This window comes from Eublepharis macularius, chromosome 3 (genome assembly GCF_028583425.1).
Source record: "Eublepharis macularius isolate TG4126 chromosome 3, MPM_Emac_v1.0, whole genome shotgun sequence".
Classification (NCBI taxonomy): Eukaryota; Metazoa; Chordata; class Lepidosauria; order Squamata; family Eublepharidae; genus Eublepharis; species Eublepharis macularius.
The window spans coordinates 1910850-1926531 of NC_072792.1; the positions used below are offsets into that span (position 1 = coordinate 1910850).

Here is a 15682-nt window from a genome sequence, read left to right on the forward strand (position 1 = left end):
AAATAGGGTTGTCAGTCTCCAAGCGGAGCCTGGAATCGCAGCTGGTCTCCGGACTACACAAGCCCGTTCCCCTTGAGGAAATGGCTGCACTGGGCAGTAGATGGCATGGCATGGTACCCTGCTGATGTCTCCAGGACCTGCTCCCCAGGTCTCCAGGAATTGCCCAGCATGGAGTTGGCAACCCTAGCTGGAATGGCAGTTCATAAATATTCTAAAAAATTAAAATGAGCCTTACAAAGAAACGATGGGTTGATTGGACCGGTTGGCATCATCCCACTTGATAGCTGTACAGCTTGATCAGTTGTGTAAATATGCACGGGCGGCTGTCCTTGCCCAGTTTCCCTATCGGGCAGCTATCTTGACATGTTCCTCCACGGTGGGCTGCAGCTTCACAAGAGCAGGGCTCCACCAAAGGAGAGGCATCCCGAAGCTGAGGAAGCCCAAACTGTGTAGATCCCGCCCTAACGGGATTTCACTTCCTTCGGGGCGAGCCAGTCTGCTGTCATACTGTAAAGTGGAAACTTCTTGAGTCAACAGACTTTCAGAGAAGGGGGACAGATTGCAGGTGGTTTCTTTCTGGTCTCTGCCATCAAAGCTCATTGAGGGCTGCTGCTGAAGAATTAAAGGTAGCCGGAGCGGAACTTTCAGTGTGAAAACTTGACTCAAAATTTGACTCAAATCATATCTTCTTATGATTACAAAAAAGACGGACAGATGTTGACCGTGGTGCTTCTTGGCATAAGTGGAGACCTGGAGATCCTTTCCCGTGCTTGATACTCTGTAATTCGCTCATCTTATTTAAACGGTTCACGGCCTCCCACCCACGGACTAGTTTTTCAAGGCTGTTTACAATGAAATATTAAAATCTGAATTACTGTGTAATAAAAGAACAGTAAATAATAAATAAGGACATACTAGCAGCAGAAGGAGAATGGAACTTAATAGATAATTTTAAGTTTGTTGGTTCAGTGTTGTTGTTGCAGTGTGACTGACTTGGGATAGTAGGGTGCCAACACATCTCTCCTTAATTGCCACCCACCTAACTTCTGCAAGTGGGAATACCTGAAAGAGGCCCTTTTAAGATCAGGTGGCGTTTATATTGGAGAAGGTGGGACCTCAGCTAGTTCTGTCCCGAGCTCTTCAGGGCTTTATAGGACACTCCGTGTGCCCAGAAAACGGCTGGAGCCCAGTGGATGTCTTTTTGCACTGGAAAGTACGTTCCAGTTTTAACAGTCTGGGTCCTGGACCAGTTGACAGCGCTGAGCCGTCTTTACTGGCTGCCAGTTGCTCAGCGCATTATAATAATTTAACCTGGATGTTAGCAAAGTGTGGGCCCAGCATAAATTGGTTGAAAGGCACAAGAGAAGAGATTTGAAGGACTGGCCCCTCAGCACCTGCTCAGCGGGTTAAGAATGCAGAACGGTGCGTGGTGGTTGAATGATCCGAGTACTTCAGTCTTGAACTGACTTGATTCTTGGTTTGTTTGTTTGTTTTTCCAGTCTTTGCTTTCTGTTCGTCAAGATGACAAAGTAATTTGCCCAAGAACCAAAGAGGTCTTCAACTTCTCACAAGCTGAGAAGGTCTACATCATGTAACTCCCTTGTACAAAGTGCCGCTGGAATTTGACGCAGTGTATGTTCTGGCCTGTCTTTAGAGCAAGATCTTGTGTGTGGCAAAGAGATCTGCCGTCTCGGGGTGGGGGGGGAGGGGTCAGATTGTTGGTGGCATTTTTTTTGATTGCGACCAAAGATCAATAAGCAACAATATACACTCTTGACACGAGGGAAGTACGAGTAACAGTTTGTACTTTGGAGGGAACAAATTTTGAACGCTTGGATTTTGTAACAGTAATTGGACTTTCCTCTCACACTCATCCAACAAAAGAAGCTTCCTCAAAAACGGACCATTTCTCTTGAGATCGGAAATTGCAGAGGATCTCCCAAGGGTTACGTCACACTGATTAGTCCTGTTTTCAGCATCTTCAGTGTGGGCCCGTGTAGGTGAAACTCTATGACTTGCGTAGGCAAAACTGTTATTATTTAAAGGAGCTAAATATGCAAATACATGGTGTATACACAAAGGAGTTGTAGCCAGCTGCAGCTTCTGAATGTCTGTCGAGTTTGTGGCTCCAGGTGTGCTTATGTCCCCTTCAAAGGTAGTGGTGGTCATCAGGTAGGATGCAAACTGGAAAGGTGAAAGTGTGAAGTTGGCCTTGGTGTTCTTCATTTCTGTGTTCACTGTTGGCTCTAAGAAACCTTTTGTACGTGATTTTCCTCTCCACCTGGATACGAATTGTTCATGGGACTGATGCCGACGTAATTGACACATGGCTAACTTCACAGGAAGAATGAGAAATTCCTCTGAAGGGAGGTGCAAGTGTTTCTTCTCTTCCCAGCCCCCTTTCTAAAACCCCTCCCTTCTTAAAGCATTGTAGAAAGATTGCATAAATACAAATCCAACTGAGAACATTACAAGCATAATACACTGCTTGTATGTCTATTTCCCAATTTATCATAGTGTTAAAAGTCCTTCACTTATTAGTTACTTACATGCATAGGATTCAATATCGAACCATTAGTGCTACTGCCTTATTTCTTGCTTTGAGAATGTATTCACATTTAAAAAATCAACCTTAAATGTTTGGCAAGTTTTTGAAGATGGCTTGCAGGATAATTATGTCATTTTAGGGTACTCATTACGGAAGAGATTAGTTCAATTTAACAGCTACAAATCACACCCATATCACTCTCCAAGCAAAACCATTGTAATTAAAATCATACAGTAGAAGTTCGTATTTTGCATTTATTTTTGCATGTTGATGTCAATTAGCTAATAAAGACTGTAAACAAACCTTGCTCATATAGTTTCTGCCTGTCATTTTATATCATGAATGCTAATGCTTAAAACTGAGTTTTGATGCATTTTACTCAAATGGGGATTATGCCATAAACTTCATACCTAAACATGATGCCATTGTTGCTACCCCTTGTTCTACTCTTTATGTTAGCCTCTGTCCAACTCTGTCTACCTGGGAGGTGCACAGAGTTTTCACACATTCCTCTTTCTTTCAGCAGCCCCATGTGGTCTCTAGAAAATAATCCCTGTTTTATACTACTTTTCATGTTTGTGGTTTGTTTTTAATGTTGATAATTTGTGATGATTGATGGCATTGCTTTTACTTGTAAGCTGCCTTGAGCAGGTCCCTGGAGGGATTGCATATAAATTGCATAAATAAGGAAATCTGGGGTTCTTGGACCCATCCACATACATAATTATGTAGGTCAGGCTGCTACAAGGAGTGGAAAAAGGGTGAAATGGCTTCGTCAAGTGCAGTTCAACTTCTGTCTTCTCTGCAGTCCCATATGGGACTGTGCTTGCGCAGGCCTGCCAATTTCAGAGGTTTTATAGCTGAAATACCGCTAGGAGGTGCTCCCACCTCTCACTGTGCCTGTGTGGCTGCTTTCCCGCTGAAATGGCCCTTTGAAAGGTGGGGCGCCCCCGTGCTACCCTCAGTTTCTCTTTTGCTGCCATGGAGAGAGGTTCTAGCATGGTTTATGTGAGTCATCTACTCTTACCACTCTTCATTGCTTGAGAACATGTCAGAGAAGGGCTTATTCAAGCATTGTGAAAATGCAATGCTAAAATGACAAGGACTGATGGACATTCCCTTTGCTTAATGTGTCTCAGAGAGGGACACAATATGCAGACCTGTAAGCATTGGCAAGGCTTCATTGCGAAGGCCTTTGCAGAGAGAGCTAGTCGGCTCAAAGTGGCATTATGGGAAAAGGCCATGATGGTGGTGGGACCCACGCCCAAGGCAAAAGAATCAGCTCTGGCTGATGGTGCTGAGCTGTTGGATCTGAAGTCGCTGAGACCATCTTCGGTCCCGAGATCCAGTCCATCGGGGTTGAAGACACCACAGAGTCAAGCACCATCTATCTCACCTGAAGTGTCTTGCCTTTTGGAACTGTCTCAGTTCCGACCATCGGTCTCAGAACCGAGATCTCCAATTCAATCGGACCCGACGACGGGAACTCAAAGTTGAAAGAGCCAACCACCCCGGTTCTGACATTGGAACCCTCAGATCCAGCCACTAAGGAAAAGTCCAGGGAGGAACCCCCGAGGAAGCAGACCAAAAAACCGAAGCACCTCGCTAAAGAATCCTCCAGACCATCTTCAGCTTGAGAGTCAACAGAGGAAGAGGTGATCCTCCTACACCATCATTACGCTCTAGGCCCTCTTCTCTGCACTCTAGAGCAAGGTTGATCTTATTCTCCAAGAAGGAAGGGGAAGCAAACATCCCAAAGATCCCCATGGGGGGGGGGATCCTAAATATCACAAAGGCAAAGAGTGGTATTTATCGAGCTGCCCACATTATGAGGCTGAATTTGGGAAAGCGTATGGTACTGATGTTCTGTCCAGAGAAACATCACCGTCACCCTCCCGGAGACGTCATTCATTCTCCAGGTCACAGATGGTCTACCAACTATCAGAGATAGGGACAGGCCCAGACCCGTATCAAGAAAAGTGTAGTCTTACCCCACCTTCTGAATCCTCACCGGACGAAGCAATAGGAGAGGTTGGGGAAGTGTCACCGATGGATGATTTCCATTCCTACACAGAGCAATTAATCAGAATGGCCAAAGTGCTGGAAATTGATATCGGCTGAACCCAAGTCCAAGGATAAAATCCTTCAGCATTTATATTTCGGCTCTGCTTCTAGTGTAGCATTGCCAATAATTGAAGGGTTCGTGGACATGATGGTCACACTCTATCAGAAACCAGCATCGGCCACAGCCACCACGAAGAAGGCGAAAGGCCTCTGTAAGATGAGTTGTGTCCCTACTTGTCTATTCTTTCACCACCCTCATTATTGGTTATGGAGGAGTTACAATCTAAGCAGAGGCAAGGATCCTACTCAACCATGTCTGATAAGGAGGGGGAAAACTCGATGCCTTGGGGCAGAAGATCTGTTCATCCACAGTGTTGAATATTAAGATTGCCAATTACACTGCAATGATGGGTGCTTGCCAATTGTGTCTTTGAAATAAGGTGGCAGCCTTTTTTGACAAACTGTCTGAGGATCAAAGGCCCTTGACAAGGGGTCTTTAGGAAGAGGCCGTACGCTTGGCCAGACACCAAATAAATGCAGGCCGCAATGTGGCCAACACTTTGGTGAGGACACTGGTGTCAGCCATAGTGTTGCAGTGACATGCACGGCTGAGGGCTACAGCGTTACAAATGGGAAAAAGAAACAAGGTAGAAGATCTCCCCTTCGAGGGAAAGATACTTTTCTCTTAAAAGACTGACAAATATCTTTTGTAAAAGTGTAAAGATATACTGACAGCCCGATTGTATGGTGTCCTTCCTTCAAACCAACAAGGAATATGTAGCCAATACCAACTGCAGCCAAGTTACAGAGGAAGAACCTATCACTATCAACCTTATCAGGGATATGTGTATCCTAGTCAGTGCCAGTTCTAAAGCACCCCAGATGGAAGCAAAACCAGAAACAGAGACATGGGTCCCAATCCCAACACTCTAAGGTACAGGCGCACTCTTCAAAGCAGTTCCGACTAGAACAGGGGCCGTTTGGGTGTTAAAAATCATTTACTGTGGTTATAAAGTTAAGTTCAAAAGTTCCCCGCATATGACTCTTCCTGACTTTTCCAACTCTCAAAAGTGTCCTGAGTTAGAATTAGACACTGTTGGACAAAGGGGCTGTACAAGAGTTGCCAGAAGGTGAATCTCGGCTGGGGTTTTACTCTGGATTTTTTCTAATAGACAAAAGGGATAGAGGGGGTAGACCAATCTTAGATTTTAGGAATCTAAACAAGTTTGTAGTTACTCGCAAATTCCGTATGACCACTCTTCATACAGTGATGTCACTGATAGTGCCTAGTTTTTGGTTCACAGTGTTGGACCTAAAAGATGCATATTTCCATGTCTCCATCCATGCAATACATAGGAAGTTCCTGAGATTTACTTACGATGGGAAGGCCTATCAGCACCCATCCTGTGTTTTTATGAAATATGTGGCAGTTGTCACCACCCATCTAATGACCCTAAACTGTTGCATTTATCCTTACTTGATGACTGGTTAATTACTGGTCATTCGGAGGAGGATGTGGCTAGACAGGTTCAATTAACTTTATATACCTATCTAGAGGTGGGCTTGTTTGTGATCTAAAAGAAATCGAAGCTGACCCCGACTAGAAGGGTACAGTTCATAGGGGCAACCCCCGACGGTAGCGTGGTCAGGGCCTTCTTACCTGTGGAACGAATGGAGAAAATAAAGTGTATGGTTAGGACGTTCCAGTGCTGTTGTTTTCAGACAGCTCGTAAAATACATACATTCATGGCATCAACCACAGCAGTGGTGCCTTTCGCTAGCCTCATGATGAGAGAACTCCAGTTGTGGTTCTTGGCAACCTTTCATAATGAAAGGGATTCTCAAGAATGCAAGTTCAATATACCTAGGAGAGTAATAAGGTTGCTGCAATGGTGGCTGGAAGATGCCCATTTAGCAGCAGGAGTTCCCTTTGGCCATAGAACATCTGAGTTGTCTGTCACTACCAATGCCTCCACCTCAGGTTGGGGGGCACATTGTGCAGATCTTTATGCTCATGGGAGATGGGTTATGACTTAGAGAGAGAGTCTCACATTAACCTCCTTGAATTAAAAGCTATACGCAATGCCTTAACATCATTTTCTGATGCGTTAAGAAACAAATCATATTGATTCTGACAGGCAATTCCACAGTGATGTTTTACATCAACAAGCAGGGAGGAACGACGTCCAGAAGCTTGTGCAATATGGATTTGGGCGATGCAAAATGGACTACAGCTGAGTGCAATACATATACCAGGGGTAGAAAATGTCATAGCAGATTGCCTCAGCATGCTGAAAGACAATCCACACGAGTGGTTGATAAAAGATACATATATAGACTGTTTTTCATCGATAGGGATTCTCCCGATACCAATTTATTTGCTACAAGGGAAAACCAGAAAGCAGACCTGTTCCAGAGGAGGTCAGGGGTACGGGTCCATGGGAGACGCCTTTCAATTCTTGTGGTCAGGATGCTTCTACTATGCATTCCCACCCTTATTAGCAAAGGTGATAAGCAAGGTCCAAACAGAGGGGTCAAGAATGATTCTGATAGCTCCCTTTTGGCCCAGACAGCCCTGGTTCCACAGATAAATGAGACTGGTGAGTCAGTTTTACCATCTGCCCAAGGAACTAGACCTCCTGTCATGGAAGGGAATTCTCTACCACAACATAGGGAGACTCAGACTGACTGCATGATTAATACTTCCGAAGGGACACTTTCTGAATGAGTAGCACAGGTCATTTTGAACGCCAGAAGGTTGTCCACCAGGTAGTCCTCCAAAATGGGATAAATTTAGGTCATGGGCGGAGGAAAGAAACTTGAACGCCTGTGATTGAACACTAACTAATGTCCTACAGGTTCTACTAGATCTTAAGAAAAAAGGCCTATCCAACTCATTGGTCAAAGTGTATTTGGCAGCCATGTCGGCTTTCCATGCACCAGTGGACAATAAGGCAGCTCATTTTACTTCTAAGTTGTTTCTAAAGGGACTGAATAACATGTTCCCAGCTGCCAAATGTGTAGTCCCTCAATGGTCATTACAACTGGTACTGGCAAAATTAATGACAAAGCCTTTTGAGCCCCTGGCAACCTGTCCTCTGAGAATTCTTTCCATGAATGTTGCTTTGCTGGTGGCTGTCACATCAGCTAGGAGGGTAAGCAAACTGGCAGCATTGAGCGTGGAACCACCCTTCTTGAAGGTTCATCCTGAGAAGGCAGTTTTGAGAACTAAATTGGACTTTTTGCCAAAAATTGCTTTGAAATTCCATGTCACAGGAGTTGATCTGAACAGTTTTTTTTTCCCGTGACCAATCTACAGAGGCAGAAAGGGCCTTACATACCCTAGATGTCAGATGGGCCATACTGTTTTACTTGGACCATACTAAACCATTTAGGGTGGATACCCAACTTTGTTTCGCTGGCCCCAAGAAAGGGGAAAAGGCCAGTGCCCAAACCATAGTGAGATGGGTGGTACAGGCTAGAAGATTGTTATGAATGTGCTAACTTACCTTGTCCCTTGGAAGGGGACGCCCTTTCCACCAGATCGTAGGCATCCTCAGCAGCGCTGCTCAGAGGTGTACTGCTTCAAGACCTGCAGGGCTGCAACATGGTCATCGGGTGACATGTCAGAGACCAGGCGCTGGATGTCCTTGACAGGAAGGAAGCAGCAGTGCTCCAGTTGATCTTCCTGTGAAAAAAAACAAGCTCCACCACCCAGCTAAATAGCTTGGTAAACTCCCATGGGGGACTGCACAGAAGGCCAAAGATGAAAAACAAGGTTGCACTTACCTGTCGCTGTTGTTCATTGAGGTCTTCTGTGCAGGCGCGCACACCCTCCCTCCTTCCCCACTAAAGCTCTTATGTTATCCGGAGAGTACAGCAGCAAAGAGGGCTGAGGGTAGCCCCACCTCCCAAAGGGCCATTTCGGTGAGAGTGGGCAGTGGGAGGTGGGGGCACCTCCTAGTGGTATTTCAGCTGTAAAACCTCCAAAATCGGCAGGCCTATGCTAGCACAGTCCCATGTGAGCCTGCACAGAAGACCTCAATGAACAACAGTTACAGATAAGTGCAACCCTGTTTTTATGCTGAAAGGCTGGGGTAATCATAGCTTTTCTGGTTACATCACCCAGACTTGATTTATTTCCTGCAAGTCGTACACTTGGAGACTTGAAAAGGGGTGCTGGAATGCAGGAACAATCTAGCTCCTTTCTGACCACCTAAAGCAGCATAAGGCCTGTTTTCTGAAAAACTACCTGATTGCTAAATGCATTACATATGTCCTTTTAAGAACTGAGATCAGTGCTTATTTATTCTCCGTCAGTGGGGGGGAAGTCATCCAAGTTGGTTAGGTCATGACTCTTCACGCTCCAGGCAGGGCTGTGGAAATGTTTGTGTATGCCTGACCAGAAGTCTTCGGTCTGGATAGCTGTGCTGCCCCAGGAGTACATGTGAGCCTAGCTCTAAGTGGACTTTGCCAAAAAAAGACTCAAAAAAGGCCGAGAATAGACAGACGGCGGTCTGCAGCCTCCCCACGCATGGCCAAGGCTCCTAGAATCACATGCAGAGGGAGGCCTCATTTGCATATGCAAGACTCAGACACTGAAGACGGGCTCTCGGTTGACTCCTCTGCTATCATTCCAGATGATGGAAGAGGAGGGAGAGTGGGCGGGAGGAGTCTGATGACAGGCAATTCTGCCAGACTTTTCCAGCCTCTGTATTTGCAGAGGCGTCTGAAAAGAGTAGTAGCCACTCTCAACCATCCACTAGAGGGAGGGGAGGGATCAACCTCTTCTAACTTACCTAGTCTGGATGCCTGAGGCTTCAAAATACCAGCCAAAAAGCTGACTTGCCCATTTCCTAAAATGTTTGAAGAGGTCCTACATTGTGAATGGTGTAGCATAGCATGCGGGGGGCCGGGGGGCAGTTGTCCCGGGTGCAAAATTTTAAGGGGGTGCTGTCCGGGGTCTGAGTCCTAGCCCCCAGACTTGCCAGGAGGGAACAGTGGGAGGCAACCAGGAGGCAGTGGCCCTGCCACCCCATCCAGCAACCAGGTCCAGAACCTGCCTACTCCAGGGGGAAGGGGCGAAAGGCCAAAGCCTCAGAGGGCTGGAGGGAGCAGGAAGAGACCCCCTAGTCCCACCCTCCAGGGGGAGGAGAGGGGGCTAAGCAGGCCAGAGGAAAAGGGCCAAGACAGGGGGAATAGGGACCCAGCAGCAGCCCAAACAGAGCCCTTACCAGCCAAGGAGGGAGAAGCAGCCACTACAGCCCAGAGCCACACCCCAGCCAGAGGACAGTAGCCTGGCTCAGGAGGTGCTGGGAGCCAAGCCCCTCCAGGTGGAGCTGCCACAGGCATTCTGGGGGAGGAGATGGGTAGCCCCGCCCAGCAGCAATGAGCAGGCAGCCCAGAAGCTGGCCAGGGCAAGTCCTCACGAGCAAGGCCAGGGAAGCTCAGCAGCACAGAAGCCAGCTGGGGCAGCTCCTCGCGAGCAAGGCCAGGCAAGCTCAGCAGCTCAAAGGCCTACTGGGGTAGCTCCTCGTGAGCAAGGCCAAGGAGATCTCAGCTGGGGATGGCTCACATTCAACCCCACCCTGCCAGCAAGGCAAGGAAGCCTAGAAGAGATTAGTGATAGAAGGGGAACACCTGAGGGGAGGCACAGCTGGGCCAAGTCAGGAGAGGGAACAAGCCTGGAAGGAGGGCGGGGCGGGGAAAGGAAACCCTATAAAGGGTGGCTAGGAAGAGCTCTGAGGTGGTGGGTGTGAGTAAGGAGAGATTGCGTGGAGTGAGAGCAGAGCAGTGCGAGAGTGGAGGCTTGGAGGAGAGTTCTGGGAGGAGGAGAGGATGGAGGACGCAGGGGGTGAGCAGACCAGGTTGAGCAGGACAGCGAGTGGATTGAGAGGGAGTCAGGGTATACCACCCCTCCTTCCACAGAGCAGGGTCCTGCAGCATCCCTGGTGCTCCTCTGATGTCAGGGCCGGCCCAGCCGGCGCCCCACCCAGTGGCGGGAGCGACAAGCCCTGACAGGTGCCTTGTCCATAGCCCCTCCGGGAACACCCCTTCACCGCTGCTGGGCACTCTAGTGCGAAAGAAAGGGCAAGCCCACGGGGAATACAATGAAACAATGCTTCACAAAGTGTTCAATTTTTAAAGTGCCAGTGCTATATAATTTAAACATTCATACATATTTGTGCAGTTCTTTCAGGAACAAGAATGAATCCAACATACAAAAAGTGCATTCAAGAATATTACAACATGTCCGGGTGTAATAAAGTTTGTATAAATTTAAATCCTTGCATTAGTCTCTTTCCTTCTTTCTGGTGACCTTTCCATGCACAGAGCAAACGCAGAGGTGGGATAGATGTAGAAATCCTCCTCAGGCCCGATCTGGGGCTGGCTTAGAAACCACAGATTTCGTGTCCTCTTCTACGGGAGCACTGCCTCTGGTTCCATATGCTTGGAGATTCTCATATTACATCAACCGGATTGGGCAGCCGTCTATTCCAGGGCGCGCCCTATTACTGAGCACCTCCCTGCCCCTTCACTGGCGCTGCTAGGCGCCCCGGTGGCAGGGAGGCGAGCGAGGAGGTGGCCTGCTTCCCCGCTCACCCCTTACCTCTTTGCTGCAGCTGCTCGTGCAGCTGCAGTGAAGTGGTAAGGGACAGTGAATGTCCCGAAGTGCGGGAGCACTTCCGGGTGAGGGGGGGGGAACCCCTGCGTGATGTCACTTCCCAGAAGTGATGTCATCGCACAGGGCCACAGCGCGCACACACTTTGCACGCGCACAGGGAGGGGGGAACCACCTCCTGCCCTGGGCAATACGGGACCACGTTATGCCACTAATGGTCCATACCAGGTAGTAGCTCAAAGAAGCCAGCTATTGCTAGCAAGTTTTATTCTTTACCAGACGAGATCGTGGAGGGTCTAAAAGTCCCACTGGTGGATGTTCCCATTGAAGTGCTTCACTCTTGTGCTGTGTTATCAAAAGAGGGTGGAAATGTGTTAAAGGACCCAGTGGACAAAAAGAATGAGTCGGTATTAAAGAAGTCTCATGAGGCAGCCTTGCCAGCGGTCAGAGCTTCTGCAGTCCTAATTTCACCCATGCGGTTGTTATGTAAGCAGTCAAATTGAATTTATTATCAACCTTTTACAATCCAAAACAGATCCTCTGACCGTCAAACAATCTTATTATATAATTAAGCGTGTTTCAGACAATTCAATTAATACCCTGGTGCACCACCAGAGGGCGCTGACATGGAGGGAAGCCTAGGCAAGGCACCATGTCCCTCCAGAAAACATGCCATGGATGGGAGCAGATGGCAATGTCCACCTTCCGCCTTCACCCAGCTGATATTAGGAGTGGAGCAAGTGGCAATGCTCACACACACACACACACACACACACACACACACACACACACACACACACACACCGCTTTAACACAGTTGCTATTAGGAGCAGAGCAGGTGGCAATGCCCTCTTCCCGACGTAACCCATCTGACATTAGGAGCAAAGCAGGTGGCAAAGCCCAACCCCTGCCTTAACCCAGCTGGTATTAGGAGCGGAGCAGGTGGCAATGCCCACTCCCTGCCATAATCAACTGGTATTAGGAGCAGACTTCCGGTTTGGGATCCATGAAGGTCTAACGCAGCTCTAATCGTGGAGCTGACCGGGCTGCCGTTTAAGCGGCCGTCGGGGCAAAATCAAGCCCGCGGCCGACTGTTCTCAGGCGGAGAACAGGCATAGAACGCTCAAGCACCTCAGGGCGCGTCGATCTCGGGCGAGGGGGGGTCCCACGCAACGGATCCTCTCCCGACCCTTGAGGTCCCACCCTAAGACAGGTCGGCTATAATCTCTGCGGCAGTCCTGGTGCCAATGCGGTTGGCGTAAGACCTACATGCCCAAACTCAGCATGGGTTCTGTAAGGGAAGATCTTGTCTCACCAATCTGTTAGAGTTCTTTGAGGGAGTGAACAAACAAGTGGACAAGGGAGACCCGATAGATATTGTTTATCTTGACTTCCAGAAAGCTTTTGACAAAGTTCCTCATCAAAGGCTCCTAAGTAAACTCAGTAGCTATGGGATAAAGGGCCAAGTCCTCTTGTGGATCGAAAACTGGCTAATTAATAGGAAACAGAGAGTGAGTATAAACGGGCACTTCTCACAGTGGAGGGTGGTGAGCAGTGGGGTGCCACAGGGGTCGGTATTGGGTCCAATGCTTTTTAACTTGTTTATTAATGATTTGGAATTGGGATTAAGCAGTGAAGTGGCTAAATTTGCAGATGACACGAAATTGTTCAGGGTGGTGAAAGCCAGAGAGGATTGTGAGGCACTCCAAAGGGATCTGTCGAGGCTAGAAGAGTGGGCATCCATGTGGCAAATGAGGTTCAATGTAGCCAAGTGCAAAGTAATGCACATTGGAACCAAAAATCCAAAATATAAATACAAGTTGATGGGGTCTGAACTGGCGGAGACTGACCAAGAGAGAGATCTTGGAGTCATGATAGATAACTCACTAAAAACGTCAGCACAGTGTGCGACTGCCATAAAAAAAGCTAATGCTATGCTAGGGGTTATTAGGAAAGGGATTGAAAACAAATCAGCCGGTATCATAATGCCTCTGTATAAATCGATGGTGAGGCCTCATTTGGAGTACTGTGTACAGTTCTGGTCGCCACACCTTAAAAAAGATATCATAGCACTGGAAAAAGTACAGAGAAGGGCAACTAAAATGATTAAAGGGTTGGAACACTTTCCCTATGAGGAAAGATTGAGGCGCTTGGGGCTCTTTAGCCTGGAGAAAAGACGACTGAGGGGAGACATGATAGAGGTTTACAAGATAATGCACGGGTTAGAGAAGGTAGAGAAAGATGTGTTTTTCTCCCTTTCTCACAATACAAGAACTCGTGGGCACTCTATGAAATTATTGAGCAGTCGGGTTAGAACAGATAGAAGAAAATACTACTTTACACAAAGGGTGATAAACACATGGAATTCGTTGCCACAGGAGGTGGTGGCAGCTACAAGCATTGCCAGCTTCAAGAGGGGACTGGACAAATATATGGAGCAGAGGTCCATCAGTGGCTATTAGCCACAGGAGATAGATGGTATTCTCTTTGTGGGGAGGTGGTGCTCTGTTGTCTTGGTGCTGGAAGGAAGGCAGTGGGAGGGCTTCTGGTGTCCTGGCCTCACTGACAGTCCTTTAGATGGCACTGGATTTCTAGCCACTGTGTGTGACAGAATGTTGGACTGGATGGGCCACTGGCCTGATCCAACATGGCTTTGCTTATGTTCTTATGTTCTTAAGCTTCAACAGGGGAAGGAAGAGTGGATGGGAATCTAAGATTGAAACAGCGATTACAACCCAAGAAAAGTGAATGAGAAGGTAAAGATCACTATCTCTTGAAACGGGACAGATTACTTAAAGAAGAAGTAAAGTAGACTTTTAAACTGCAACAGACTAAGTATAAGGAGGGGAGGACCCGGCAAGAATTATATTAGAAAAAGGACTAAGTTAAACGAAGTTATTAAAGAAATTGGACTATTGTTTTGAATACGTGTGGCTATAAGGAGATATCAGGCTGTGAGAAAGTTTCACCATCGCGAGAACTGCTGTGGGAAGTCGGGAAACAGGAAGTACGTAACAACAATAGAGTTGCTGGAGAGAGGCGGCCCTTGCCGGAGGGCAGGAAGTAGGGAATCGCCATTTTTGAAAGGGGAAGAGCCGCGGCTTCAGCGAAAGAGGAAGTAAGCCATATTGGATTACAAAAATCATAGAGGAACCATAGAGAAAAGACGCCCGACATTTTGGACTCTTTAAAAGTTTTTTTTGGAAAGACCGGGACATTTAAACTAAAAGGACATTAAATTAAACACCACGGAGCTAAGGAAGAGAGCGGACTCGTGGGAGCGAGCCAAAGCAAGCCCCACGATGTCGAAAAAAGAGTGGCAATCGGCGATAGAGAATTTGGATAAAAAACTTTTAGAAGTGATTAAAGAGCTCAAGGACATGAAACCGGAGTTGGTGAAAGAGGTTAAAGAGGTTAAAGAGACAGTGAAAAATGAGCTGGCAGAAGTGAAGAAAGGTATGGAAACAATGCAAAATGACCTGCAGGGAACACAGCAAAGAGTCAAGGTAGTGGAAAGTGCGGTGGAGAATTTAGCAGACACACAACGAACAGAGATGAAGGCGATGAGGGGGAGAATGGCGGTTGCGGAGAGTAAACATATGGAGAAGCAGCTGAGGTTTCACGGCTTGCCGGAAGTGGAAGGAAAGACAGCGCAAGAACAGATCACTGAGGTGTTAGCTGAATACCTGGGGAAGGAGGAGGAGGAAGTTGTGGCTATCCTAGATGTGGTATATCGTGTAAATTCAAGAATCGCGACCCAGTGGAGATTTGGCAGGATTTTATGTAAACAAAAAGAAGTCAAAGATATTATGTAAAAATATGACTAAACAAAAACAACAATTATTAATGGAAATAACAGACTGCGAAGTAACAAGTAAGGTGAAATATCTGGGAATTGAACTGACTGCAAAGAATATAGATTTATTTAAAAACAACTATGAGAAACTATGGACTCAGATAGAGCAAGACTTGATTAAATGGAACAGACTGAATTTGTCATGGTTGGGAAGAATTGCAGTAATTAAGATGAATGTGTTGCCAAGAGTGATGTTTCTGTTACAGACAATACCAATTATCCGAGACTCTAAGCAGTTTGAAAAATGGCAGAGGAAAATATCAGATTTTGTTTGGGCAGGCAAAAAGCCTCGAGTGAAAATGAAAGTGTTACAAGATGCAAAAGAAAGAGGCGGAATGCAACTGCCCAACCTAAGACTTTATTATGACGCAATTTGTTTAGTGTGGTTGAAAGACCGGATGATGCTGAAAAAACGGAAATTACTGGCCTTAGAAGGATATAAAAAAATATTCGGATGGCATGCATATTTATGGTATGATAAAGTAAAAGAGGACTCTATGTTCTTACATCATTATATTCGGAAAAGCCTATTCACAACTTGGAAGAAGTACAGAAATTACCTACAAGATGGAATCCCCTCATGGGTGGTTCC

At 46.9% G+C, this 15682-nt stretch overlaps 1 protein-coding gene across 2 annotated transcripts in view; it reads left to right on the forward strand.

The window, feature by feature from the left end:
* MAEA (macrophage erythroblast attacher, E3 ubiquitin ligase) overlaps positions 1-2855 on the forward strand; it is a 42472-nt gene extending 39617 nt beyond the window's left edge. For both annotated transcript variants that reach the window (XM_054974737.1, XM_054974738.1), the window contains exon 9: positions 1500-2855. In XM_054974737.1, coding sequence (XP_054830712.1) covers positions 1500-1595 — 96 coding nt within the window. In that variant the 3' untranslated portion in view covers positions 1596-2855. The remainder of the gene's footprint in view (positions 1-1499) is intronic.
* The last annotated feature ends 12827 nt before the right edge of the window (positions 2856-15682 follow it).